General features: G+C 51.2%; 4 protein-coding genes across 9 annotated transcripts in view; 1 reads left to right on the top strand and 3 right to left on the bottom strand.

Moving 5' to 3' along the window:
• Positions 1 to 5,443: 5,443 nt before the first annotated feature.
• On the bottom strand, positions 5,444 to 6,274 carry LOC143166313 (hemoglobin subunit alpha). Its single transcript, XM_076350539.1, has 3 exons — positions 6,129 to 6,274; positions 5,773 to 5,977; positions 5,444 to 5,670 (listed from the first exon to the last, which is right to left on the bottom strand). The coding sequence occupies exons 1-3, from the start codon at positions 6,221 to 6,223 to the stop codon at positions 5,542 to 5,544; spliced, it is 429 nt and encodes a 142-aa protein (XP_076206654.1). The 5' UTR covers positions 6,224 to 6,274; the 3' UTR covers positions 5,444 to 5,541.
• A 2,477-nt stretch (positions 6,275 to 8,751) lies between these two features.
• LOC143166394 (hemoglobin subunit alpha-2) lies at positions 8,752 to 9,496 on the bottom strand. Its single transcript, XM_076350722.1, has 3 exons — positions 9,356 to 9,496; positions 9,031 to 9,235; positions 8,752 to 8,927 (listed from the first exon to the last, which is right to left on the bottom strand). The coding sequence occupies exons 1-3, from the start codon at positions 9,445 to 9,447 to the stop codon at positions 8,799 to 8,801; spliced, it is 426 nt and encodes a 141-aa protein (XP_076206837.1). The 5' UTR covers positions 9,448 to 9,496; the 3' UTR covers positions 8,752 to 8,798.
• Positions 9,497 to 12,067: 2,571 nt separating this feature from the next.
• LOC143166448 (hemoglobin subunit pi) lies at positions 12,068 to 14,140 on the bottom strand. Its single transcript, XM_076350815.1, has 3 exons — positions 14,046 to 14,140; positions 12,762 to 12,966; positions 12,068 to 12,196 (listed from the first exon to the last, which is right to left on the bottom strand). The coding sequence occupies exons 1-3, from the start codon at positions 14,138 to 14,140 to the stop codon at positions 12,068 to 12,070; spliced, it is 429 nt and encodes a 142-aa protein (XP_076206930.1).
• A 5,857-nt stretch (positions 14,141 to 19,997) lies between these two features.
• The window catches only part of NPRL3 (NPR3 like, GATOR1 complex subunit), a 46,092-nt gene continuing 38,199 nt past the window's right edge, over positions 19,998 to 27,890 (top strand). For 2 of the 6 annotated variants that reach the window (XR_012996430.1, XM_076351191.1), the window contains exons 1-3: positions 19,998 to 20,152; positions 21,634 to 21,703; positions 27,105 to 27,143. Coding sequence is in view for 2 of the 6 variants with exons in the window: in XM_076351191.1 (XP_076207306.1) it covers positions 20,035 to 20,152; positions 21,634 to 21,703; positions 27,105 to 27,143 (227 nt within the window). In the remaining 4 variants the exon portion in view is untranslated. The remainder of the gene's footprint in view (positions 20,153 to 21,633; positions 21,704 to 27,104; positions 27,144 to 27,890) is intronic. The other 4 variants (XM_076351196.1, XM_076351192.1, XM_076351194.1 and 1 more) reach the window with 4 other exon arrangements.

Genomic DNA, 27,890 nt, shown 5'->3' with positions numbered 1-27,890 from the left:
GCAGGTCAACAGACAGATGCTGAAGGCAACAGGCAGGAATGTACCCTCTGAAACTGCTGTTATTGCTGGTGTGGATGCTGGAGGAGCACAATCAAAAATGGCTAGGCTCTTGTGCTCTCCCCAGATGGCATCTCCTGTTGCTGAAAACAACACTGGGAGAGAGGAACCAATGGTGTGACCAGCACAGCATTTCCTATGTTCTCAGTTTCACCATCCCTAAGCAAATTCAGATCTTCTCAGGTGGTTGGTGTGTGGTAGGAAGACAGGGCAACCAGCAGGAAGACAATTTTTGCATTTCTCTTCAATTTCCATCTCTGTAGTGAAAATCTGATCAATCCCCAGCGGACAATGTCAAGCAGGCCTGACCGGAAAATATTGCAATCTCATTGAAAAGGGTTGCTAGTGATACAGATGCAGCAAAAATCTGGCTAGATCTAATTATCAAAAAAGACATGGTCAGCCACAAAAAGAAGGTGGAAACCAGTGCAAAGTAGGTGTGGAAAGCTTCTGCCGTTTAGTTGATGAATGGCTCCAAAACAGCAGCGACGGCACTGAGAAGGCATCAGTGGCCAACGTCGTGTTACCACAGATCTGCTTCTTCTCCCAGATATAAAATCCAAGACCTGGATTCTGTTGTGAACATCTCTGAGGATGGGGGATTCGTGATGCTTAATGGCTTTTCGGTCACAGGGGCTCACGGGACGAGACCGGGGCTCCTCACAGGTCAGCTCTGAGGGGGATCAGCAAAAAGGTTTTCTAAGACGTTGCTTGCAATGTTGAACTTTTTATGATGGCAAAGGAGAGCAGACAATGTTTTAAGTTCTGCGAATACTTGTTTTTATCAGCCCCATCCTGTCTGGAGAGGCTTGTACAGCTGTGCTTGATGCGGCTGCTCCGCTGGGAGCAGTCTGCTTTAGGAAAGAAAGGAGAGAAAATATTTGAAGTCCTTCATCAAAATTGGCATTTTAATGAAGGCTGACTCTCTTTTCTGTCTTCTATGACCACTTTTCCTTTTCCCACTGGCAAAACAGCTAGTGGAGAAGGTGGGAGGATCCTAAAAAGTGTGGATTAAAGTGTATTTCAATCATTCTGGTGGTTTCAGACTGTTGGCCTGAAAAAATGCCCCTTTACCTCAGCAACTGATGGAAGCCGTCTCCACACAGCCAGTATCTTTGAGAAGCGGCGGAGGGTGATAGGGTCGCAGAAACAGGAAAATAGGGTCTCTTATCATTAGCAGGGTAAAAGGAGGAAACTAAGGAACCATAAACCAGTCAACTTCGAATCACAAAAAAAAGTGGGACATTTAATCAAAGAAAGAGATGAGTAATAACCATGGCCATTGCCAAGAATGAATCATTTCAGATGAGTCTGTTTTCCTTCTGTGACAGATTCCAGTCCTTGGTTCAACTTTATTATTCACTGTTCCTTCATCAATAAGTTATGCGTTGTAATGGAGAATGCGCTTATTCAATTCTCAGATGTGCCTAAGCTGGAGGGGCTGCGAGCACCCCAAAGCACTGGCTTAAAATTCAAAATTATCTAGACAAATCGGAGAGATCAGTTCAGTATGGAAAATCTGACGTTTAGGAAAGAGTAACTGTCCAGCTGTTACCGTAAGTCGGCAGATGACGAACTCTCTAAGACTCAATTTGGAGTTTTAGAAAGCAGACATTCTTTATTGCGGCGCCGGACGCAAGGTGGAATTTCCACAAATCAAGCACACCTATGGCCAGATCACCGTTACATTTATACACAGAAATTATAAGGTAGTACACTCCCAGTTACAATGATTGGTTAGTGATTTACATATAATTATAATATCAGTTGCGTCATTCTCTTCTGTTACTACGCTTGCGCAGGGGAAGGGTCTTCACCTGGGCGAGGGTCTTCTTGACCTGTGGGTGTGTTTTTTAGTGTTATAATGAAGGCAGTTCACTTCAGGACACCTTAAAAGTAAGTTTTGTTGCCAAGCTGGCCAGCTAAATATCTGCCTTGCCAGGTTGTCAAATAACTCATCCTATATACGATAGAACCTCGGGGCTTTGGTTATGGTCTAGAGGGTCCAGAGAATAGCGACTTCAAGCAACACAGCCTCAGAAAACAAGTAACACAGCAACCCATACATAACGCTAACATAGAGGCTAACTTCTTGAAATCAGGATGTTCTTATAGTTGATTATTTCACAACCAAACATAGAAAGATTCAGTAAAACTTAAGATAATCTTCAACACAACCACAAGGCAAACGAACTGCTTACGCAGCAGTTTTTCAGCAAAAGACATATAGGCTGCACCAATCATGAGTTATGCTATTGGCATATTGAATGCCAATATGGGATGCATAAACAGAAGAACAGTTTGTAAAACAATGTTTTCCCTCATCTCTCCAGCAATAGGATCTCTCAACTGGTGTCCTAAGATCAGCTTCCAGTAATAAACCAATTCTGTATCTTCCCAGTGCTTCTCTGCTAAATTTTGAATGGGAAATTCCTGGTAAACTCCCCCAGGATGCTTGACCTCCTCCAGAAGTATGTACTGCCGTGTCCCTTTCCAGGATGCACTCTCTAGGGCCATAGCTTTTTATCAGACGCTAATAAGAGTAGTATCCGAGGTACCTGGACAACGCTGTTGGCAATCCCTCAAGAGACTGGTGACAGTGTTGTGATCAGGTAAGTCATAACTATCAAGCTTGTTTCCTGATGTCATTTTAGTGCCTCTTTCAATAAAAATGAGCTCTGAGATGCCACTTGCCTTGGTGACTATCATATAACAAAATACTGTGTTGTTCTGAGGGTATCTTTGAACCATAGATGCTTTGTCCATCAAGAATAAATGTTGATGAATGTCGAGAAAGGCCTCCAGATAGTGGAGACATCAGAACAGGCTTTTGTCTCACTTGAAGATGTTCATCTTCCTTCTTCCCCTGAAGCTGCCTACTGTGACTCTGCCTCCTGAGCTCTGCCATGGCCTGGGTCAGGGGGCTTTGCCCCCCCAAGTCCACCTCCTCCACATCGCCTGGTGCCATTTCAGGCTGACACTGCTGTGGCAATGCAGAGATTGCCTCCACCTCATTTGCAGCAATACGAGCTGCAAAACCAACCTGGGCAGGCAGTGGGGGAAATATTTGACCTGCCCCGCTCCAGACCATTGCTGCTGCGCTGCCTGCAGGTCCCGAGGCAGCTGGGCAGGAACGCTAGCTCAGGGAGAGCCAAGCTGTAGAAAGCTGCTGCCAGCATGTCTGGCCCATGGGGCAGGCTGTGTCCTGGGGCACACGAAGCCATGGCCACCAAGGGATGCCCAGTGAAGGGAGCCCAGGGCTCATAGCCCCTGTGCTATGAGCTGGGAGGCATGGGGTATCTGGCTGCTGGGGCACCCAGCACTGGAAATGGGCTGCTGGGGAGGGCTCCTGCACCCCTCCGAGCTGGCACCAGTGTCCCCAGTGTGCTTGGGACCTGGGGCTGGCTGGAAGCCCATCCTGGCAGCCTTGCTTTTCCCTGCCTGGAGACTCCAGCTCGGCCCTGCAGGCAGGACCAAGGCTTGGCCCTCTGCACCCTCTGCCTGGCCCCGATAAAGCACCACGGCTTGAGGTCCCCATCTTGTGGCAGCAGGGACAAATGGCTAGAACGAAACTCATCCCGGCTCTTCAGAGCTCAGCGGTTCTTTGGCCAGGCAGAGCCCTGGGAAAGCGCTGCAGAGCCAGGACACTGCCCACTGCCACACAGCGTGTCCTGCCTAAGGACACAACACAGCATGGGGGTGGTTGGAAGTGAAAGCCTGGCAGAGGCAGTGGGGACGACTGCCAACCCCTTCCCCTCCACGCACATACCATCCCCTGTGTTGCTCTTACACCTTGCCTCTTATGCATACACCATGTGCATAAGGACCCTGCGAGGGTCCTCTGTGGCCGGGTTTGGAGCATCCCAAGTCTGTGCTGGATGCTGGCTCTTCCCGGTGCTTTACACACTAGTCCACACCACCTTGCATACCTGTGTGCCCTGACTGCCACCCCCCACCATGCCCCTGCTCCCCCTGAGCTCCTCAGGGAGCAGAAGTTCTGTGGAGCAGAGTTGTGCTCACAGCTATGTCTGGGTGATGTTGGCTGGAAGGGCGCAACCTGCTCCAACACACTGCTCCATGCAAAGGTAGATCAGGTTGGTCAGTGATGCCTTGACCAGCTTTGTCTTCCCTTCCTCACCATGCCCGGGTGTGGTGGGCATATGGGGTCATGATGCCTGGAGTGCTTTGCAGGAGAAACCCTGGGGGCTGGAGGGCGTCCCTCTCTCATTTGGAGTCTCTCCTGCCTCTGGTATGTTCACTGATAGTGGCTGGAGGCCGTGGGGCTGGGGCAAGCGTCCATCCTTGCAAATGCCAGAGAGCAAAGGGGCCCATGGTAACCTCAGGGGCTCCATGCTCTGGCTCTGCTGTGCCAGCCGCCCTGGGGCTTTCTCGAACCTTCACCCCAGCACCGAGCACCTCCCAGCCCTGGCAAGGATGGGGCAGCCTTACTCAGCACCTGGCAGGTTGTAGCCCCCCAGGGCTATCTGCTGCCCCGTCTCCCACCACACCCACAGCTGGAGGAGAGCCCACGCTCTCCTTTATCAGTTGCCTGCAGCCCCCCCCCAACTGCGGCTGCCCCGCTGAGGGCTGCGATAAGGACCGGGGGCTGCACAGACACCAGCACTGCGGCACCCAGCGCCACTTTGCTGCCTGTACTTGTTTTCCTGCCCTGACACCCCCTACCCCACTGCGGTTCAGGGCCCAGGGAGCAGGATCTGGGGCTTTGCCCCGTCTGCTCCCCTTGCAGTCCCCCATGCCCTCTGTCTCCCCCAGCCTGCCGGCCCCCCAGGACCCCTCCAAAGTGACACCCCAGCAATGCAGCATTAGGCAGAAAGAGAAAAAGTCCTACGATGTTGCACAGCCCTGCGTGCTGGGGATGCACAGAAAGATGCCCTTGCACTTGGAGGTCCTCAGGGCGTCCTTGCTGTACCACCACGCAGAGGATCATAGGCGCCGGGAACCCCCATTCCCCACCATCTCCCGCAAGCACTTCCAGGACAAGATGATCTCCAACAATTTGGCCTGAATGGGGACAAGGGATGCACGGGGTGCATGGGACAAGAGAGGATCCCAGCGTGGTACTCTGGTGAGAAGGCTGGGGCTGCAGGAAGCTTCCAAGGGCTAGACTCTGGCCACTCTCGCTTAGTCTTTCTCCTCCACCAGTGCCTGGAAATGCTCTGCTTGCTCCCAGACCCCCACGGCTGGCAGAGCAGTGTCTGCCTGCCAGGCACCACCACCCAAACGCTGCCTCTCTCAGAGACAGCAAAACCAGAACCCATTTCCTCCATGTGCCCACCTGGCAGGGGTGACCCCCAGTTTGGACCCCCAGAGCAGATCCCTCCCGCTCCCCCCCCTGCAGGCAGCAACCAGAGCAGGACGCCAGGGCTGGAGCACAAATGCAACAGATTTTATTTCAGATCATTTGGCTGCTTGCTGTCGGAGGGCTGGCAGTGGGTTGGGTCCAGCTCTAGCCATGGTGCCGTCTTAACGGTACTTGGAAGTCAGCACATTGCCCACGGCGCACAGGAACTTGTCCAGGGAAGCGTGGATCTCCGGGGTCAGGGCAGAGGGGTGGTGGATGGCCACCACCACCATGAAGCATTGGCCCAGCAGCTGAAAGGCAAAAGGAGATGGTGAGCAAGGGGGTGAGGCGAGGGGATGGTCAGGGGGGTACAAGAGAGGAGCCGGGCTGGTCACCCCTTCCCAGACACTCACTTTGAAGTTGACAGGGTCCACACGGAGCTTTTGGGCATGGAGGTCGCTGAGCTTGGAGAGGGCACCCGCGATGTCATCAATGTGGTTGGCAGCCTCGATCAGTGCAGCCGCGACCTTCTTGCCGTGCGCCTTGACCTGAGCTGAGCCGTGGTGCAGGTCGAAGTGGGGGAAGTAGGTCTTGGTCTGGGGGTAGGTGGTGAACATCCTGGGGGACAGAGGGGGTCAGGGACGGATGGGCACAGATGAGACAGAGTCACGCAGGACAGGGACAGTTGTGGATGGGGAGAGGATGGGGACAGATGGGAGGGAGTCAGGGACAGACAGGAGAGGGGATGACGACGGGGATGGACACGTACCTCTCCAGGGTCTCGGCGCCATACTCCTCAGCGTGGCTGCTGATTTTGGAGAAGATGCTCTTCACGTTGGACTTGTCGTTGGCGGACAGCACCATGGTGTCACCTCCGCGTTGGCAGCCCCCAGCACGGGTGCCCCCGCCGACCGCCGCCGTCCTTATATGCGGTGCCGGGGCACCGCCCGCCCCTCGGCCCGCCCCGCTCCCGGCCCCGGCCCCGCCGGCGCTGGACCCCGGCCAGGCGGGACCGCCGCCCGCCTCCCCCCCGGCCAGCGCCGCGCCCCGCTCCTCCCCGCGGCACCGGCACCGGCACCGGCACCGGCACCCGGCCCGGCCGGGGGGTCTCTGCCCCCCGGCACCAGCTGGGTTTTGGGTCAGGATTAGGGTTAGGGCTCGCAGCAGCGCAGGCTGGGTGGTCCGTCCCCTCCGGCAGAGGCTGACTGCAGGGTTAGGCACGGGCACCTGCACGGACAGGCTGACCCACCCAACACAGCCCCCACGCACACAGGTGAACTGCCCCGGTACACGCACTGCCCCTCCGTGCACCGCCATCTAACGCGGCCCCTACACACGCACCATCCTTGCACACACACACGCTGCCCCTACACGCACCCTGCCATCCAACAGAGCCCCCGTGCACACGCTGTCCCTGCGCACACACACGCTGCCCCTACACGCACCCTGCCATCCCACAGAGCCCCCGTGCACACGCTGTCCCTGCGCACACACGCTGCCCCTACACGCACCCTGCCATCCCACAGAGCCCCCGTGCACACGCTGTCCCTGCGCACACACGCTGCCCCTACACGCACCCTGCCATCCAACAGAGCCCCCGTGCACACGCTGTCCCTGCGCACACACGCTGCCCCTACACGCACCCTGCCATCCCACAGAGCCTCTATACACACAGCGACACATCCATACTGCACCTACTGCTCTCATTCCCTCAGTGTACCCCAAACCGGTGTACCCCAAAGTGTGTGCCCTCTTCACCCCCTGCTCCCCAAACTGCAGTCGCATCCCTTTGTGTACAGACCCCGGAGCTCCCCTGCCCCAGCCCTCTCTCCTGCGCACTTGCTGTGCTGGCCCCAGTGCTGCAGGGGGACCGGGTGACCCTGACTCCTGGGAAGGGGGGACACTTGACAGAGCCACAGGGATCAGCGCCGGGCACTGATGCAAGCACTGGCCTGCAGCAGCAGGAGCTCACAGCGGGGGAAGCAAGGCATGCAGGGCCACAGCGGCCCATGGTGAGCCCTGTGTGCCCCAAATGACGAAGGTGAGGAAGGCAAGAAGGGCAAGGGAGATGAGATGGTGAGGAAGACGAGGAGGGTGAGGAGGGTGAGCGGGCCTGTGATGCTTCCAGTAGGTTCGAAAGCTGGCACAGGCAGGCAGGGGACAGTTCACACCCGTGTTTCCTCCATGGCCGACGGTTCTTATCATTTGTGTTTGGGGGAGATTAGCTCGAGCTGGCACCATTTCAGAGCAGGGAGGGAGGGGAGGACGGGGGGGCTGATCTTCTGGGAAGTGGAGCCCAGGGAAACAGCGGCGGGGTGGTGTGTCTGCTGCCTGTGTGTGCATCAGGGGGGCAAACTGCAAAGGCAGAAGAGCCCTTCAAACGGGTGGCACAAGAATAAGTAGGTGGAAATGCACATGAGGACACTGGGATCTAGATTGGGACGTGTCTGATGATGGAGGAAAAGCGCTGTGGGTTCACGAGTGCACTTGCAGGAGCAGAGGCCGGCGTGGCCCAGGGACTCCCAGCCCTGTGTTCCTGTGCAGCCAGGGTCCCTGAACACCCAGTGCCCGGCTGCTGCCTGCACTTGGCCACCGCAGGCACTGCTCTCCTGACGCACCATCTCCCATCCCTCAAGAACGCTCAACTCCTCCCTCTGGTGTCACAGTGCAGAGCAAACCCAGGGCTAGTTTAGTATCTTATAACCCATCACCTGAGATCTAAAGACAATGATTTTTTTTAATTCAGGCTCCAAAACCCTGAAACCGGTGGCCCTGTGCTGGACTGCAGCTCTGCCCACCCCGCTCCCACCCTGCCCAGGTGCCAGGGGAAGAGCAGACACCCGGGGCAAGTGTGGGAGCACTTCCCTGGCAGTCGACGGGGATTTGTGGCTCAGGGGCTTGAGCTCAAGTACAGTGTTTGTGCTTAATGGTCTGTGGTGGGTTTTTTTCACTCCATGAACTTGTCTGATTACCTGTGGAGCTCATGGAGGCACTTAGCTCCCACAGCATTCCAAATAAAGTCCTAAACGACCGTCGTGATAGATGGAGCCAGGAAGGATTAATCCTACCCCCTGGAGCATCCTTCAAGGGGATGCAAGAACCACATTTAGCTTGGTGCATCCTTCCCCCTGCTCCCCAGAGGGATGCAGACACGGCGAGGCGACAGGCTGAGCTCCATTCCCCGGGTTCTGCTACCAGCATCGGCTGCATCCCAAGCTGGGGCGGGGTGAAAGCAGGCAGGGCCCTGGGGGGCACCCAGGGAGCCCATAGCCAGTGGTGCCCCCCTGTACCACGGCTGGCCTCACCAGCAGCTCCCTTCCTCCCTCCGATGGGAGCACCACAACACCGCAGCCCACCCCGGCCCCCAGCCCCAGCACAGACGGACACGGCGCTGCAGCAAGGGTGTCTTTATTGATGGTACCCAGGCACGGGCGATGGCTCATCTGTACTTCTCGGCCAGCACGGCGGCCACGGCCGACAGGAACTTGTCGAAGGCAGCGTGCACCTCGGGGGTGTAGTCGTTGCCCAGGTGCACGGCCAGCACCACCTGGAAGCACTGCGACAGCAGCTGCAAGGCAAAATGGGTCTCAGCACCGCCACTATGGTCCATGGCCCCCTGGCCCGGTCCCCGTCCCCCACTCCCCATCCCCCATCCCCTGTCCCCCGCCTGCCTTGAAGTTGACGGGGTCGACGCGCAGGTTGTAGGCGTGCAGGTTGCTGAGCTCGGACAGGGCCTGGCTGAGGTTGTCCAGGCTCTTGACGGCACTGCCCAAAGCGGACGCCACCTTCTTGCCGTGGCTGCGGATCTGGTCAGAGCCGTGGTGCAGGTCGAAGTGGGGGAAGTAGGTCTTCGTCTGGGGGTAGGTGATAAACATCCTGCCGGAGCGGGATGGTCAGTGCTGCTGACCCCCAGCCGGGCCCCCCCACACTGGCCCCCCACGGGGCTCCCACCCGCTCGCCCCCCTCGCCCGTGGGGTCCCTGAGTCCAGCCCGCACCTCTCCAGGGCCTCGGCTCCCAACTCCTCCTGGTGGCTGAACACCTTCTCCCAGACCTGCTGGATCAGCTTCTTGTCGTCGGCAGTCAGCATGGCGGTGGCTGGTGGCGGGCAGGTCTTGGTGGCAGCGGCGCCCACGGGGATGCCCTCTTATAGCAGCCAGCACCTCCGCCCTGGCCTTATCTTGTCCGTGCCGAGGGGTGGGGGGGGGGCGCAGCCGTGCAGTGCCGGGCCCAGGGAGCGGCTGCGGCGCTGCCTCGGGGGGCCCCGGCTGCCCCAGGGGGCCCAGCCCCAAGGAGGCCCCGAGGGGGCCCGTCTGCCCTGCCCTGCCCTGCCTCACTGCACCAGCCCCACGCCAGGCTGGGGGCCGGGGGCAGCGCCCGGCCGGGCCGCCCCACGGTCAATAGCGGCCACGGGCACGTTCCATGGGTGCCACAGCCTCGGCCTCACCGGCCGGCATGTCCTCAAGCCTGCTGTCGGGATCCACCATTCCCTCAGCCAGGCCAGGGCCCTCCCTGGCTCCACGGGAGTCAGGGTGGGTCTCACATGTGCCCCTGGCCCCTCATGTCCTCCAGCCTCCGGCACATCCAGCCCCTCTCTGCCTGAAGAGGCCCTGGGCCTCTGAGCAGGAGCCATGGACAAGCCCTCCCGGGTCATGCTGGGGATCTGCCATGAGAAACACCACCTCTCCAGCAGCCTGGAGAAACCTGGGCGGGGAAGAACCTCCTTTTTGGGTGCATGGTCTTCCCAAAGTCCCTCCTGTGATGCTTGTCAGGCCTGGGCTTCTTCCTTTCTTCCCACCCCGGTGTGTGCTCCTGCCTCTCCCTGTAAACGCTGGGACATCCTGCAGGGCATATGGTGGTTGGTGGCTGTCACATCCTTCGCTCAGCCTCTGTACGAAGTCATTGGTACAAATTATTGTACCACAGATGCTGACCTACCATGTACGTTGTGGATTTAAATGTTCAGGTTACCTGAGACCCACAAATGTAGAATGTTTTAAAAACTGCTGTGGTACACTGTGTGACACGTTTAGAGCAACTTGGTGGCGTCAGAGCTTCCGCACCGTCTCTTTCCCCCTTGCCCAAACACAATCCCGAAATTTTGTAAACGAGATGAGGATCACAGCTTGCAGTGCCAGTTCAGGTTGTCGATCAGAGTGTTCTTAAGACTTTGCACCCACCTTTTAATGTCAGAAGTCTTCCGAGACAGGCATGGGCAGTGAACGTAACCTGATAAATCATTTCCTTCACAGCAGCTGACATGGTGCTGTGTTTTAGGTTTTTGACCAAGCCAGCCCTGATAACAAACTGATGTTCTGGCTTCTGCTGGGCAGTGTTTGCGCAGCATCAGGGCCATCTCTGCACCTCACACTGCCCCCTCAGGGAATAGATTTTGGGGTGCGCGATACGCTGGGATGTGAACAACTGGGCAGATGACCCCAACTAACCAAAGAGGTATTTCATACCATATAACGCCATGCTCAGCAATAAAAGGGAAAAGAGAGGGGTTTAGGGAGTTTTATGGCAGTTACCCATCTTTTTTGCTCAGGAACTGGCTGGGCATCGGTCTACCCACGGGAGGTGGTGAGTGATTGCCTTTGCATCACCTGTTTTGTTTTGTTTTCTTCCCTCTTCTTCCACTTATCCTTCACTTATTAAACAATTATTTGTTTGTTTGTTTGATCTTGACCCCCAAGTTTTCTTGCTTTTATTCTTCCTTTCCTCTTCCCCTCATCCCATTGAGGGGGGGCAGTGAGTGAGTGACTGCGTAGTGCTTAGCTGCCCACTGGGGTTAACCCACAACAGGTACGTATGGAGGATCCCTGCGCTCCCCCCAGGGTGACCATCAGTTCTGTACTCTTCCCTGTCGCTGCTTTCCAGAGAAACCCCGGGAATTTGTGGTCCCCCAGATGCCATCAACACTGATCTCCAGTGGCCACTAGTATTCCCAAATTTCAAATGCATGTAAAGTTCTCCGTATAAAAATAACAGATGTCAAGTGGAGGGGACGGTCCCTTTACCAAACCTGTCTAGCAGGTGTGATAGCTCAAGGTGTTCATGAAGCACATCGGATACCTTGTCCATACCCCATGGAGAGGAGCATGAGAAGACAATGCCCAGCGTCGCTCTGGGCACATCACAACATATGGCAATGCAGGTTTTGTTCACAACAGGCTGTGATGGCTTTTGGATAGGCCAAACAAAAAGCCTGGGTCCATTCAATATCCTAGCAGGGTAAAAGACTGTTTCCTGGTCAGCCTGGAAACAGTCTTTGGTGGATATACCTTTGGTGAGCAGTAGCAGTCACAGGGCTCTAGCCTGTTCTGGGCTTCTGCTCAATGTTATGTTATTCCCACCGAATATTGTATTATGTTATTCCCGCTGAATTTACACAGCTTAGCATGTGAATTAGTACCTGAATTCATTAGTACCTGAATTAGTACATGAATTTACACAGCTTAGTGTTTTCCCCTCCACATTGCACAGACCTTTCAGAACACCCCTGCCTGAACGGTAAGGTGTAGGTGGAACACATGGAGATGAAAGCACAGAGACCATAGCTCACATTTGAATTATTTATTGGGTTTTGCAGATGACCGAGCCCCTGCATAGGGGATTTGAGAGGACTGCATAGGAAGGGGTGAATACCCCAGAGCCTGGCAGCTGGGGTGCACCATGGATGTGCGTCCCTCACCCTCTGTGGAGGCCATTTATCTGTACTTCTCAGTCAGAACAGAGGAAACACTGGACAGGAACTTGTCCCACGCAGCATGAACTTCTGGGGTGAAGTCACTGGGATAGCGGGCAGCCACGGAGCACAGGATACAGTGGGAAAGCAGCTGTAAAGGAAAACAGGATGAAATCCATTGTAATCAGTAACAGGTGTCAGTCTAGGGGTCTGCAACGGACCTTGGTCCCAGCATGCTCTGGGATGACAACTACGTGTCCCAACCAGGTAGCGCTGCTGCCTTCTATGTGTGAAGAAGCAGAGTTGCCTTTGGTATAGGGCAAAAGGCACTGCTCGATACTACTCCCTCTTCCCACATGTCCCTTCCTTCCTCCCCAAAGGGAAATGCAACAAACTGGAAATGTTTAGAATTTACTTTGTTCAAGATAGGTGATATAACCTGACTCGTAAGGGAGGTTAAGAAATTACAACAAAGGCAGCGGAGGCTCGAGTCTGTCTAACACAAACCATAGGAGCCCCCTGAGCAGTTCTTTGCTGGAGCTAGACCAGGTCTTTCATTAAAAGATCTAATCTCAGGTTAAAAATCAGGTGGGGAACAAGCAGCGACATGAGTTGACAAGGCTGTGCAGTGCAGTCAGGGATCAGGCTGCCATTAGCCAAAATTATCTGTGGTCACTAATTCTGTGATGGCAGTTTTCATCTCTGTGCTCACTCACCTTGAAGTTCACTGGGTCCACCCTGAGGATGTAAGCATGCAGCTCACTGAGTTTGGCCAAAGCGCCTCTAATGTCATCAATGTGCTTCACAGCTTCCCCGATGGCATTCATGACCTTGGAGCCATGACCACGAAGCTGAGCTGAGCCTTGGCTGAGATCAAAGTGAGGGAAGTAGGTTTTCGTCTGGGGGTAGCTGGAGAAAAGCCTGGAGGAGGACATGAGAACGAGATTCAGCAGTGGAAGTGACATGCATGAGATGGTAAAACCTCAGAGCGAGTGCAGTGTAAACCTGCCAGCTACAGTACACTCCTTGAGCAGTTGTAACAGAGCTTTCGGATCCTGAAGCTTGCATCAGGGTCTTTCTGCTCTTAAACCTCTTCTGCAGTATGTGCAGATTAGACAGCAGGCTAATCTGTACGTGCTAGAGAAGAACAAAACGTTAAAAATAATTTTAAACTTAATGTATTTTTCTGGGGTTTTGGGGTATTTTAAAATAAAGACTAGCCCCAAATTGTCACTACATTTCCTATACTGCATTGTAAGCCAGTTTGCAGGACCTTCAAACTAATACGAGCTGAACAAACCAGCATTGATGAGTGGTACTCAGAGTCCTGCAAGGAGTATCACAATACTTTACATTGAGCTGTAAATAACATTTAAATAACTTTGAATAACATAATAATTTCTGAACAGTTTCCAGGCTGTTATCCCTTTTGTGCCAGCTTGCTTAATTTGTATGAGCTTTGGATTACTGTGCTATACTTCCTGCAGGGGGTCCAGTGGTCTTGTTTCCTAACAGTTTGTTACTTATAAACTGGAACAATGAAACATGAGTATCCAGTGAATTTAGCGGACAGCTATTCTCTTAATGCCTAGAAATTGCGAGAGAAATTGCATCACTTATACAGAAATTGCATCACTCGTACAATAAACCACTTCAAGTTCATTTCCTGACAGTGATAACCCTATTTCAGGACACTGAGTATGAATGACTTTGAATTCCTCACCAGGGCTCCTGGCTATGAATTCTGAATTGCTATTATGGGAAATAAACCATTAGAATTGCTTAGAAAATTATGTTTTGCTGTAAGATTTTGAAGCCATCTATTAGCGTTTAGTAGCACAGATATAATTCCAGAAAATTACATACCAAACAACATAGAGGTCATCCAACTACCCTCACCAGTCCCAGCGTGCTCTCACTCATGCAAGTTTTACACGAGATGCATCCTAACAGCAGAGCCAAAGGAGGCACCCTCTTCGGAGGGGTTCTGGGGGACTTACCTCTCCAATGATTCTGCCCCAATGGCATCGGCTTGGGTAGCCACCTTTGCCCAGATGGTGACCACGGCGGCCTTCTCGGCTTGAGTCAGCGTCATTGTGCAGGAGGGTGCAGGCTCCTTGCAATGAACACTCAGAGGAGGTTTGGACCCCTTGCCCTGGCAGCTCTGGTTATAAAGGGGAAGGGGAGAGCGGACCCTGGTGCCTGTCCATGCTTATTGGTCACTCCAGAGGCCCACCCATGGAGGTGGAAGACTCTTATCGCCCCGTGAAACAATGCCTGTTTCGGGAAGGGTCAGTGCACTGGCCTCCTTGCTTGCTGGCGTTATCAGCTTCTTGCTTCTTAACGTAATGGCCGTGTGGCCCAAAGAAATTGTCTGGACACATATTGATACATGAACAGAGAGATAATGCTGGAAAATTCCAGCAACGGAGCGTTAGGACACATCTTTAAGCTGAGGAGCATGTGGACTTCAGGCATAGTAAGGAGCTTGGAGGAAAATCTGCATTTTCTCCCTTGCTTCACAGATGTGAGCACAAAACTCTGGGCTCTTCTGCAGCATACCATACACTTCCAGTATCTGTGGCTGACATGTGGCCCAATATTTCATATTAAATTATTTCTAGGTAGTGCTAGGGACAGGCTGGGAGATGTGCAGTATAGTTCAGAGGGGGAGCGAGACCCTGATTTTGTGGCAATCAGTGGAGATTTTGCCATTTGCTTCAGCATTGCCAGGACTTCACTTTGCCAGTCTCTTGCAAAGTATTAGGGATGCACTCCGCAATTGGTACTGCTTATAGCAGCAATGATTCCTATGGATACAGGGAGAGAGAGCTTATGAAATTGAGTATGGTCCTAGAAAAAAAAGCATGTGTGTGTGAGAAAGCCTAGTCAGGCTTTTTTTTTTTGTCACTAAATGCCTCATACTGCATGTCTCTGATTTCTAGCTGCATGATTCTTACTGTTAATTATCCCTTGTACTGTAAAATAGCCCTCAGCACCGCAGCCAGTGCTGGCGTGTGCTGTGCTACATGCTGGATGTGTACAGGAAAGCTTGGTCCCATGATAGATGGGCACACTTGATGGGTGAAGGACCAAACAAGCAAAGGGAAGACCAGCACAGGTCTGTAATCACAGATAAGTGGGCAAAGTGTCAAAGAAAAACCCTACTGGAGATGGTCGCTGCTGAACCTCAGGGAATGAATATCCTGCCAGCACATGAAGCAGAGGTAAATCTCCCTGCCACCCTGATAAACTACAGCAGCCGTACACATCACCACTGAGTGCTGGCAGCCGTGCACGGAAAGCTGGCCGGTACCTCAGAGAGGTCAGATAGCGTTCTCTGCCCAAATAGCCTTGCATGCTTGCGCTGAGAAGGCTGATATGTATACGCCAGATTCCTCAGCAAGATGTGTCTGCGTTTCACAGCAATGCTACCGACAGCTACAGAGGATGCTCCCCAGCCGTGGTCATCCTGCTAAGAGGAAAGCCCTCCTAGGGATCTAATGATACTTGGGTCATGCATGCATTGGAGTACGTCCAGCCTACGGTTATCTGTACCAAAGTAGCAATGCCGGTGCAGTCACACCACCCAGCCCCCCTAAATGTCACACAGGAGCATGCACCAAACTTGGAGCCTCTCTTGGGAGCCACGGCGTGGCTGTGCTGCGCTGCTGGGCAGGGGAACCTGACTGCCGGCAGGTGTTGGGTTTGGGGTGGGAGCTAGGCTCTCACGTGTGCTGTGCTTACGGTGGGGGTTTCGCCTGTGCCTTCACATGGGGATAGGTCTCTCCTCTCTGGGTATACTCTACAGCCTGGAGGAGTTGATACATTCACTACAAATAGACCCCACTCTCCTGGGGCTGTGGCTCTGCCACCGTGTCCTGGGGTCAGGTGGGAATGAACTGGTAGTGCTAGAGAAGCCGTAGGGTTGGGGTCAGATAGCTGCTGCTGTATCCTCTGGTGTCCCCACTGTCCGGGTGGCTGCAGTGGCACTCGCAGAAGGGCTCTGACCCACCCCTTGTGCTTTGCAGTGGGGTCTGAATTTAAGCCCCTCTGCGTGTGAGCTGTCACACGAAGCAGGAGAAACCTTAGGCTTTCCCAAAGGGCAGGCACAAAGCACTTCATGCTTCTTGGTCTGCAAGCCTGGCTGCGTTCGGTGATCTTGTATTATCATCCCCTCTGCGGAGGCCAACACCTTATCCGGGATTTAATTTAAGATTGTGTTCAGTACCACAGCTCCCTCCTCAGCCCTCCTGCCCACTGGCTGGGTGGCTGGGTAATTCGCTTCTCTCGGTACCTCACTTTAAGAGGGGATACAAGAGGGGACTCACTTGAGACCCAGTGAAGACAATAGCTTTATAATAAGGAATATTATCAGAGTGCTCTTTGTATATTCTCCCTTTGATAAATGCCATACATGTCCACCGAAAACCCGGAGCTAACTCTGGCTACACAGATGCAGTGCAGAGCAGTCTGCCATTAAAAGTGCCACTGATGGCATGGGCAGCGGTCCTTCAGTCAGGGCACAGGAAAAGGTGATATTCCATTTATACAGCTTAAATGGATGGAGGTATCACGGGAGGCTGTATTCATCATCCCTTGCTATGCACATTTTAAAAAACTTGCAGTTTTCCTATAGAAAAATCACTTTGAAAATAAAGATGCTGTTGTTAAATACACATTTATATAATGTTCTTGTCTCCTCCCCAAAGTGCTGCCTCTTACATCGCCCGCTGCATGGCTGTGCTCCAAGCTCTCCCCAGTGAGAGTGCTTTTAATCAGAGGTCACTCTATCAATGCATGAGGAAAGCGACTGTGACCCAGATATACCCGGGGATAAGGCAGAGACCATCAGGACTCCTTCCTATTTTGCTGCCCACCGTTTAACCTGAACATTGATCCTCCATGACTGTAGGATTAAGGTCTGTGTAGACATGAGGATCAGAGTGATGCCTGCACAGGAGGGTTCGTCATCACTGAAACCTTTATGGAATTCGAATTCATTTTCTGAGAGTTACTCTTGCACTATCACAAAAGCCAGAGCAGCCAAAAGACGACAGTGGTTTGGTAGAAGGAGCTCACTGCTTGCCCAGGATCAGGGCTGCACTGGGGACGGCTGCAGGAACTCCTCAAGAATATGCCTGGTGGGAGAAGTGTGATCCTCGGCCACGTGCCACAACGTGACATGGAGAGTGACCGTCTCTGTCCTCACATGGACCTCTCAGCCAAGTTCCTCCATCCCAGTGCTCCAGCTGCCCACAGGGTAGAGAGACATGGAGGTCCTGGCCTGAACAATGCAAGGAGCTGGTCAACATGATCGCTGGTGTTTCCCTGGTCACAGGACCAATACTGAAGCTATGTCCTCTGCGAAACCCCACCAGACCTGCCTTCCTCTCTTGCTGCTGCTTCTCATAGTTACGATTCATAGACCCGTAGCAGAATGTCCACCCTTGGGCAGATGATGAGTCTTTGTCATGAACCTGTGAAATGTCACCAAAGGTGACACCAAAGGTGATTTTTAGTATTAACATAGGTCTTTTTTAATTCTGTTCCAAAAGCAGGCTGCCAGAGTTTCTCATTTTAAAAGGCAGAAGCGAGCAACAGGCCTGTTTGCTCACTGTAAAAGCAGCCCTGACTGTAAATCCGGTAACCGATTGAATGGCACCTCTGTGAGACCAGGGGTAACTTTCCCCACAGGCCTGTGTTCTCCACAGGGACTGCCTCCCTCTCAAAGGGAATTCCTGTGGATAAGGTGGCACATATGTCTGCCCTAACTCTGAAAATTTTAGGCGTATTAAGTTTTGGAAATTGTAAAAGCGGAATCTAAGTCCTGGCTTTATTCTTTAATTTCCTACCAGCTTGCAACTCTTTGCTTTAACTAAACTACAGCCTCCAAGAGCTGGAAATGACAAATATGTCTGTAATTTATTATTTAAGAAAGTACAATTATTCTTTGAAGCAGACACACTGGGAAATTTTAACGTAGCTGCCCAGCACTGGTGCATGAGGAATGCTCTGCCGTGATAATACTACTGCTATTTAATCACCCTCAGACAACTCCCTCCCCTCAGCGACACCTTCTCTTGCTTCAATTGTTATCGCCGGCCTTGCGGAGGATGGCCCTGCAGATTACGCCCACGCTGCGTGTGCTCATCTCCCTCTTCAGCCACCCACCTCTGCCCGATGTCCCCAGGGGGAATTGCAGAGCAAGATCCAGAGTGGGGATATCTCAGAACATTCAAATATCCAAATATCGCAATCAAATGCAGAAGAATTTACACGCAAAACCCAGGACATCCTCTAACATAATTACTGATAATTTTCTGATCTCAGTTAAACACAAAACAGGACGAATGCAGCAAGACAGCTGCCAGCTGTTACTCTTACTAATCTAGAGAGGAGTAAGTTGACAGGAACCACAGGGCAAGTTGTATCAGTGCTGTAAAGCACCCTGAGAACTTGCAATGAACGTGAGAAACAAGATCAAGCGTGCCTTTCCAGGAGCACGGGGAGCCAAAAGGTCCGATTTCCGCAGCCTGCCTCCTGCAGGCATGCCGTAATGGCTAACCCGCGAGGGGGTGACGAGCCTTCGCTGCTGTTTGCCACCAGTTTTTAGTAAAGTTCTGGACTCGTACTGACTGAACTGGCAGAATCACTAAAAATGACCCAAAGAGGCCAATGGAAAGAACCGGGAACGGGCGGCCCATGCCTCCGGCAGCCCCTGCATGAGGGCTCCAGGGCCAGCACCATGTCTGGGGGGCCCGGGGGGCCACCACACACAGGCTGGGTGCACGGCTGAACTGGGGGTGCTGGGCCGTGCTGGGGGCACTGGGCTGAGCTGGCTGTGGGTGGGTAAAGCACTGGAATGAACTGGGGGTGCCAGAACGGGGAGTGGTGTCCATGGGCATGGGAAGTACTGGTCTGAACCGGGGACACTGGGCTGATTGAGGGGAGTGCTGGGTGTGGGGGGGTGTGAGGCGCTGGGCTGAACTGGGGGCACTGGGCTGTACTGGGGGACAGGGGTGTGAGGTGCTGAACTGGGGGCACTGGGCTGTACTGGGGGATGGGGCTGTGGGGGTGTGAGGTGCTGGGCTGAACTGGGGGCAGTGGGCTGTACTGGGGGCCGGGGCTGTGAGGCGCTGGGCTGAACTGGGGGCACTGGGGGCCGGGGGTGTGAGGTGCTGAACCGGGGGCAGTGGGCTGTACTGGGGGATGGGGCTGTGGGGGTGTGAGGCGCTGGGCTGAACTGGGGGCACTGGGCTGTACTGGGGGACGGGGGTGTGAGGTGCTGAACTGGGGGCAGTGGGCTGTACTGGGGGCCGGGGCTGTGAGGTGCTGGGCTGAACTGGGGGCAGTGGGCTGTACTGGGGGACGGGGCTGTGGGGGCGTGAGGCGCTAGGCTGAACTGGGGGCACTGGGCTGTACTGGGGGCCGGGGCTGTGAGGCGCTGGGCTGAACTGGGGGCAGTGGGCTGTACTGGGGGCCGGGGCTGTGAGGTGCTGGGCTGAACTGGGGGCAGTGGGCTGTACTGGGGGCCGGGGCTGTGAGGTGCTGAACTGGGGGCAGTGGGCTGTACTGGGGGCCAGGGCTGTGAGGCGCTGGGCTGAACTGGGGGCACTGGGCTGTACTGGGGGCCGGGGCTGTGAGGCGCTGGGCTGAACTGGGGGCACTGGGCTGTACTGGGGGCCGGGGCTGTGAGGCGCTGGGCTGAACTGGGGGACGGGTGTGTGAGGTGCTGAACTGGGGGCAGTGGGCTGTACTGGGGGACGGAGCTGTGGGGGTGTGAGGTGCTGGGCGGAATCGGGTTGTGAGGCGCGGGGGGCCGGCCGCGCTCTGCCCGCAGCCGGGAGGCCCCGAGCCGCCGGCCCCGGCAGCTGCGCCCCGCCAGCACCCGGGAGCCGCGGGCCGGGCCCGGGTAGCGGGCGGAAGCGGAAGCCGGTAGCGGCGGGCGGCCTTCCTGCGGGCCGTGCCGTGCCGCGCCGCACCGGCATGGGCGAGAGCACCAGCCCCATCAGCGTTATCCTGGTGAGCTCGGGCAGCCGCGGCAACAAGCTGCTCTTCCGCTTCCCCTTCCAGCGCGGCGCCGAGCACCCCGCCGCACAGGCCAGTAAGTGCGCGACGCCGCGGGGTCCGGCCCGGCCTGGTGACTGCAGCTGCCCCGCGTCCGCGGGAGCCTCCGCCGGCGGCCTGCTGCCGCCCGTGGGGGCCTGGCACCCCCCCACCCACCGTGGGGGCCTGGCAAATTCCCCCCAACACCCCCTGTGGGGGCCTGGTATCCCCCCCACACGCCCCACACCCCCTGTGGCGGTCTGGCACACCGCCCCCCCCCATGCCTCATACCCTCCGTGGAGGCCTGGCACCCCTCACACACCTCATACTCTCCGTGGGGGCCTGGCACCCCTCACACCCCCCAGGTGCCCTGGCACCCCTCGCACACACACTTCACACCCCACGTTACTTGAACCACGTTATTGCCAGGTGTTACTATCGACCCGGTGCCTTGTTGCTGTTCCTGGATCGGCTGAAGCGGTGGGGGTTTTAAGAGCTGTAGGGGAAGGAGGAGGCAGGGTGAGAAGTGAAGGCACCGATCTGGGAGAGGGGATTTGGAAGACAGTAAGTGAGCTTTAACTGATAATGGGTAGAAACTAAGGGGCTTTAGTCCCTTGTGTTGGATAATGGGGTGGAGGAGGTTTCATTTCTTCTGGAAAATAGGAACACAGGACCATTCAGGTGCCAGCTGGCTGCTGTGCAGCCAGTGTTGGTTGTACCTCTTCCTCTGATGTTCCCGATCCGGGACGGTGTCTGGGGCTGGACTCGGACCTGCCTGCAGCCAGGGAGCCCGCGGGGGCCGGAGGCAGGATGGCTGTGCCCGCGGCGCTGCAGTCAGGGTCAATGTCCCACCTGGCCTTGCTGGCGGGCGAGTGTCGTGGTGTGTGGCCTAGAGGTGCTGCAGAGCAATGAGGCTGTTTGGCTTGGGTCGCTTGCTAACTGCCGTATATCACGAGAGGTTTGACACCCCTGTTTAGGTTGTGAGTCACTTTTTACCGAGAGAGAATCGTCTTCAAACCCCTTTTTGATTTTATAGGTAAAATCTGAAAATGTGGTTTTTTTGGCTGGCTGCTTCCCTCACGCCCCCCTCCTGCTTTTTGTTGGTAAAGGATTTCGATACCTGTGACTGCAGGAGGGGCTTCTGGAGCATTATCATTGTCCTGAAACCTGAGCAATAATGAGGGAAATGCATTGGTCAGAATTTTATTTTCCACTCTCTCTCGAACTGCAAACTGTTACCTGGCACTTGAGAGAAAAGTTGTTTCTGTGAATGTTTTGCTTTCTCCTCTTTATCCCCTGAAGATGTAAACCTCTTTCTCCTATTTTTTGATGTGTTTTTGAGTGAGAATAGAAAAAACAAGATCTGGTACTTCTACCTGAAAAGGAAGGGGCTTTCTGCTTTTAATATTACTTTTTTTAGATCTCTGTTGTAGATAATTTTAAAAAGGGCACAGACAAGTATTCTCTTAATGCACTTATTTTAATGAACGCTTTCAAGGAACAATCTCCTTAAAAAGCTGTCTTTATTCTTTGTTTCAGGTAAACCAAGGAGTCGATATGCTGTGAACAGCTCTGGTGACACCACAGAAGATCAAGATGGGGACTCCAGGTAGGGGAAAACATTTCTCCATGCCTAAGAGTTTGAAACAGAGGAGAGATGGCCTCTTGCTCTCTTGCCTGCTAGTTCGGTAGTCAAATTCTCTTGGACTGTATAGAAGATGACCTGCCAAAAAATGCTTTAATGCCAAGTTATGAGCAAATTACTGCTTAGTAATGAGGAATTTCTCATGAGGGAGTGCTACTGAATCTATTGTTTTCTGGGCAAGGTATAGGTCAGGTATTTTGTGCTCATTAGAAGGGCAGTATTACTCTTTCAAAGCTAGGAGTATTAATACTTTGGCAAAATTCCACTTTTCTTTACCTGCCTACCTCTAACTGGATATATTATTCAGTTGCCTCAAATTCTTCCCTAGCTCATGTAATTGTCGTATGGAATTGCTGTGCACTAATGAATAACTAATTTTGTTTCTCCAGATATAGCTGCCCTTGTGTCTGTGGAGAGAAATAGTAGCTCAAAAGGAAACTGAGACTTAAAGATAGTTTTTCAATTACAGGAAATCAGTGGGTAACAAATGCACTGAAAATAGGCAGTGCGTTGTTCAGCACGCACGTATGTACAAATGGACCCTCTAATTAGTTTTTGTACAAAATTTGAAATCTGCTGCATGGTTCTAAATTTATCACTATCAGATATGAGACAAATCTGGGAAAGAAAAAGGATTTTTTTTGTCTGTTGGCCCATAGTTCAGTTGCAGATCTTTTTTGTGGTATGTGTTTTAATCTCCAATATTAATAAAACAGGGTAGTTGCTGCTCTTCTCTCATGTAAGGGTAAAAAAGAAGTACTCATCACTTGCCCCCAGAAAAGAAATTCAGATCCCAAACTTGCAAAATGTAAGCTTGTTCTTAACTTTATGACTGAGAATGGTTTACCTGAAATTAAAATCACCCATGACAGTAAACTCCATCAATTCATATGTTTTTCCAGGACTGGGATCTTATGAAAACACAGTTTGCTTGAGGTCATTTGTATCTCTTGCCTCTTCTAGTGTCTTTGAAACCTTCAAATGCGGCCTTCTGTCGTGTCTCCAGTGAGTGCGGTACGGTACAGGGCACAGCTCCAGTGGGAGCGAGCCGTGGTTTTGTACGTTTGGTAGTTGGTGAATGGCATTTCAGACTGTGCTGTGGACAGCAGCTAGTATGCACATTAGGAAGGCTCAGTGCACATGTTTGCTGGTTATCTCAAGGATTTTGTTGGTTGCTGTTCAAAACCCTGGCTCACGTATTTCCCTAGATTGATTAAGATGGCGTTGGAACGGTACCAGCTTCTGTCTGATACTGATTCTTGTTGCCTCTGCCATTTTGGCAGGTTGGACAAGGCCCTTAATGTGGAGCTGCGTTCGCTGGGTGTTGCCTGTGGTGCTGAATTAGTGTGATGCAATATGTGGCTACTACAGTGATGTAGGAAAAGCTTTTATCATTTCAAATGATGGTCAGATGAGAAAACTGCTAGTATTTTCCTGAAACTGGTTTTAAGTAGATTGAATGTGCTGGCATGTAACCTACATTAAACAAAGATTTAGATTATTTCATTGTAGTGGTGTCCAGAACTCTGGGCTTGAAAGTTAGTGCTTAATTTCCTGGTCAGGTATTTGTTATTAAGCTTTTAGTGTTTAAAAGAATTTATGATCTCTCAACTGAGCTCACTAAGCACAAAGTATCACAGTTCTGAAGCGCTGAATGAAAGAATATTAAGACAGAAATCCCCCTCTGCAGTGATGGTCTTCAGAAAAAAGTTGTTGTCACTTGTACAGTTTTGTATGTAGCAATACATACAAATTCATGCTGCAGTGTCTGCACCTGACTCTTGCTAAGGTCAGTGTTTATAAGCCTTGTATCTAGTTAGATGGAATTGAGGTGTCAGCCAACACAGGTCTGTTAGCAGGAAGTCCCTTAATATTATCTCCTGCGGATCTGTCTATAGCTGCCATGCAGATGAAGGGGAAATAGAAGAAGAGGAGCGTTTATGTTGCTCTGAAAGTGTTGGTTCTGCTAGAGGCCAGATATCGAGGTCCAGCACACTGCTTGTGCTGCTTACATGGCTGGGCATCTGCATTCAGAAATTCAAAGTCTCTTTCAAAATTGCGTTTGTTTCAAGTTTGTTTATTGAAAAATGTTTTCCCAATACTAGTGTAATCAGTGTTGTAAGTACACTGCATCCCATACAACTGATGTAGCAACTAAACATATCCTTCTCTTCAGTTGTAGCAGCTAGTAGAAGAAATCACTGATGCTCTTTATATACTGAGTACTGTTAATTTGTATTAGACAAGAGGAGGTTTGTTGGCAGAGTTAATATCTTTCACTGGGCTTACTGATACAGGTGGAAAAAATACACAAGTTTTAGGTACACAGGCCCTTCTTCCAGCACAAAACAAAAAGGGATCTTCAAAACTGTGTGCAACAGGTTGCTCAGACTTTTGATTATATCAGACCATTTTAGGAGTAACAGAAGTTGGTGCCTTGGAGTAGAAGAGATTCTAAGGGGAGAGTGGAGGCAGAAAGGTGCAGATGTCTTGGAGAGAGCGAGATGCATATGATTTGTAAACTAGGAAAGGAAGGAGTTTCACTATCATATGCTGTAAAACCAGTATTGTCATTGAGCCCATCGTTTTTTTTTCCTCGCCAATGTTAGGAATTTTTACTCCTGGGCTCCTGTTTGGAATGTTTTGTATGTTCCCATTGAAGATCAGGCTGGAGAGACCAGGAATGGAGCAGCTGGTTTTGTGAGAGCCATTCCCATTCCCCCAGTGGCAGCTCTGTCCCTGTAAGTTCGTCCTTCCACAGTGCAGTGGTGCAGCGGTTCTGTTCCTGAAACACTCAGTTCAGTAGTCCATGGAGAGATTTCATCAGCATGAAGTCCAGTCTGTTTTCTGGTGGTGGTGATTTTCTGATTGGAACTGTCCTTGATGAAACTAATTTATTAAGTGGTTCCGTATTATTTCTGGAAGGCTCCTTCAAGGAGGAGTTGGCAAAAAGATTCCTTTAAATCACCACATATCAGTAGCATCTGTGGATGTTTTTGGTGGCACAAATTGAGGCTTTGGAACGGGCAGACTGCTAGGTTGAGTTGATGGTGTATGGTGAGTTTGATAATGTTGAAGGGTTGGGTCTTTCCTATGTTTTCATGTTCAGTAGCAAAGGTTATTTCAGATTTATCTTGTTGCTGCAATAGTTCTTATGAGGGTTGGAGTGATCCTTTTTTATTCTGGATGGCTGTCTTTAATTTACTAGCAATCTAGCACCAATTGTATCCTAGATAAGGTTCAGTACTGCTTTTTTCCGAAGCTATTAGAACCCAGATCAATTACTTTTAAGCTGATCTCTCCTGGAGCAGTTGAGTTGTATGTATTTCTTTATGGCCTCAGAAAGGACAAAATCAGGTCGGTTTAGGTGCCTTAACTCTCCGTTTCCATATAGCATATTTATATGCATAATTGGATTTCTTTTAGCCTTCAGACTCAAATTTCCTGGCCCTTGTCATGCTTTTTGTTTTTTATAGACAATTGCAGCCTATTCATGACAATCCTACCTCTAGGTTACTGGTGTGTATTTGCTTATATTAATTTCAACTCAATGGAGCTGTGTGTTTGGGTCTTTGGAATATAGATTTTTTCTTTCTTTTAAAAGCAAGTCAAACAGCAAAAGTGGTTGAGGTGTGTTGATGGTGGCCATGCAACAAAAAGGTATTCAGAAGAATCTGTCACTGTCAAAACAAATTGCCTGTCAAGTGTCTCTCTTTGCTGGCTTCTTCTCAGCCTTTTATCATTGCTGTCTTCAAAAACATCCTTCAGTTTTTGAGTGTTTACCAGTAATACATACCCCTCAGCTTACGGAGATGCCTGCCAGACTCTTCCCCCCCCAGCCCCCCAAACAAGTGTGAGGCAATTACTCCTTTGAAGCCATATGATAATGCTATGTTAAATTGGTTTGAAATGTTTTTTTGTAGTTTTTTTGAAGGTGGTATAGTCAGCAAGCAAAAATTCTAATGAAGATGCGCGTATAGTAACATATGTTACACCAGACTTTGCATTTTTTAGTAGCATAACTGACTAACTGAAGGAGGTTTAGCAAGTTTGACAGCATTGATGTCATTAATTGGCCAAATGCTTCTGTTATAAAAAAAGTCAAGTTACTGACAAACAAGGACTTGAATGTCCCTTTCTAACAAACAGTAGTTCTCCTGTGATAACATTTCTGTATCCTCTGTCCCTCTTTCACTGGACTCCAGTGTTCTTCCTTGTATTTGTTCTGAAAGGCTCCCTTTCTGTAAGCCTGTGCTTTTCCATTCATCCATCCCTCCCTCCCTCCCTTTAAACACCCTTCCTGTATTATCACCCCCTTTGTATAGTTTGTCATTTGGGATTGCTCTAGGTTCCCTTTTCAGCATGACCAGTAGAAATCTGCTGTCTTTTGGATTAATAATTGTTGGAGGTTTTCATTTTGTCTCCCCTTTCTAACGTGGACAGTATAAAGCTTTTATCGGATTAATTTTTCAGTATATTTAGGAAATTTGTTTCAGGAAACAAGTCCTTTTTTTCCTTGTTATTTGGAAAACAAAGCAGCTGACTGTTAAAATAGCTGTTTGTTTCTCTGATACAGAAGTGAGTACAGCTGTTAACAGAGCCTCCCTCTGTACACCTGTTGTAAAGAAGGTTTTCAGGTTCTTTGCCTTGAAAACTTTTTCAGCCTACTCTTCCTAAGATTCTGCTTATTGCCTGGGGCAGACAGAGAATGACTCCGTGCTTGTGCTGCGAGTCTGGCCAGATTTGTACCTATTGTTTAGATCCCTGAGGGGGAGCAGCAGCGGCTCTGTGTGCAAGGCCCTTTACCGAATCCTGGCTGTGCATGCAACAACAAATGTTTGGCATGCTCTTTTTCTAAGTCTTGTGGGTATGGAAGCACCAGAACCAATTGTGAAGAGCTGTGGGTCAATTGGGACTGCACGGGAAGTTCCTTTGGTGAAAAAGCTAGTAATAGTCTAGAAAAGAAACTGAAGTTTAGAATCTGTTCGAAATCAGACTGCAACCTCTTCTATTTTCCCTTAAGGTAAGCATGAATTAAAAAGTACGGTGTAAATACAGCTCCATAACTGCAGTGTATCGTGGGAACACATTACAGCAGCCAGTGTTAGCGAGAGGACTAAAATGCCTTAGCCTGTTTTCTCCGTGTTGTCAATCTAAGCCTGTAATATATCCCTGGAATTCACCTACCATTAACTTTTGACTCTTCTCAATAGTTTTATTTTCTTTACAGGAGTTTAACTCTTAGTAGTTCATCCTAGTTTTTAATATTATCTCTTTTTTTTTTTTTTTGTATTTTGTGTACTTGCCTCGTTTATTTTCTTTTGTTGTGTTTTGTTTTGTGTTTATGGCCATGTTCCCATTTCAGAGACCAATGTCCTCTAACTGATGAGCAATTGGTTTCGGGGTAAGACCAAACGTTCTAAACAATCACCTTTGTCTAGAATGGCTTTCTTTTCTCACCATCCTTTTAATTGTGCTTTGTTTCTGGTTTCTGTTTTACACCAAATGATGAGATAATTATACGCTGAATCACAATGTCTGTAGGAAATGTATTGCTAAAGGTTTATGCTAGGATAATTACAAAGGTCCTACTAACATTTCTGTGCTTCCTGTAGGGTATCCAGAATGGGTGAGGTACTGTCCCTTCTGTGAACTGAGAAAAGTTGTGATCCTCCGAGAATGCAACAAGCATAGCCTTGGCATTGTAGTTATTCCAACGAGGAGCCCTAAACCAAATTGCTTTCTGATGAGCAATGACTTAAAAGTACAGATCAGCAAGTAAACTATTTAATCCCACAGTAATTATGGAGAGCTCTTCAGAGACCTGGTTTTGAGCAGCTGCTCTGGTTGCTTGTTCTTGGTGCTCCACTAAGCTAAACTGGATGACTGCATTATACCCCCTTTTTGAATGTGTGGAGGGAAAAGTGCTTATCTCTACCCAGGGCCCCAAAAGTATTAAACTGCATCTCTAGTCCCTGCTTAACATAAAGATGCTCACCTAGATATTCGGCTCCCATTCTAAACTACTTCAAAGAAGAATTCTTTATCAGAACCTTGCTTTGAATTCCTGTGGCATATAAAAAGTGATTATCCATTCTTGGGGAAAAGATGAATTTGTGTTTGAGATTCTTTCCCCCTCCTTTTCTGTGTG

This window comes from Aptenodytes patagonicus, chromosome 13 (genome assembly GCF_965638725.1).
Source record: "Aptenodytes patagonicus chromosome 13, bAptPat1.pri.cur, whole genome shotgun sequence".
In the NCBI taxonomy this organism is placed as follows: domain Eukaryota; kingdom Metazoa; phylum Chordata; class Aves; order Sphenisciformes; family Spheniscidae; genus Aptenodytes; species Aptenodytes patagonicus.
This window is presented reverse-complemented; position numbering and strand designations above follow the sequence as displayed.

What these genes read in the sequence shown, in the direction of transcription:
- LOC143166313 (XM_076350539.1), bottom strand. Translation starts at nt 6,223, where the DNA reads ATGGTGCTGTCCGCCAACGACAAGTCCAACGTGAAGAGCATCTTCTCC. An exon ending in GGCGCCGAGACCCTGGAGAG is followed by an intron (nt 5,978 to 6,128) that starts GTACGTGTCCAT and finishes TCTGTCCCCCAG; the next exon opens with GATGTTCACCACCTACCCCC. An exon ending in TGGACCCTGTCAACTTCAAA is followed by an intron (nt 5,671 to 5,772) that starts GTGAGTGTCTGG and finishes TTTGCCTTTCAG; the next exon opens with CTGCTGGGCCAATGCTTCAT.
- LOC143166394 (XM_076350722.1), bottom strand. Translation starts at nt 9,447, where the DNA reads ATGCTGACTGCCGACGACAAGAAGCTGATCCAGCAGGTCTGGGAGAAG. An exon ending in GGAGCCGAGGCCCTGGAGAG is followed by an intron (nt 9,236 to 9,355) that starts GTGCGGGCTGGA and finishes CCGCTCCGGCAG; the next exon opens with GATGTTTATCACCTACCCCC. An exon ending in TCGACCCCGTCAACTTCAAG is followed by an intron (nt 8,928 to 9,030) that starts GCAGGCGGGGGA and finishes TTTGCCTTGCAG; the next exon opens with CTGCTGTCGCAGTGCTTCCA.
- LOC143166448 (XM_076350815.1), bottom strand. Translation starts at nt 14,140, where the DNA reads ATGACGCTGACTCAAGCCGAGAAGGCCGCCGTGGTCACCATCTGGGCA. An exon ending in GGGGCAGAATCATTGGAGAG is followed by an intron (nt 12,967 to 14,045) that starts GTAAGTCCCCCA and finishes GTCCTCCTCCAG; the next exon opens with GCTTTTCTCCAGCTACCCCC. An exon ending in TGGACCCAGTGAACTTCAAG is followed by an intron (nt 12,197 to 12,761) that starts GTGAGTGAGCAC and finishes TTTCCTTTACAG; the next exon opens with CTGCTTTCCCACTGTATCCT.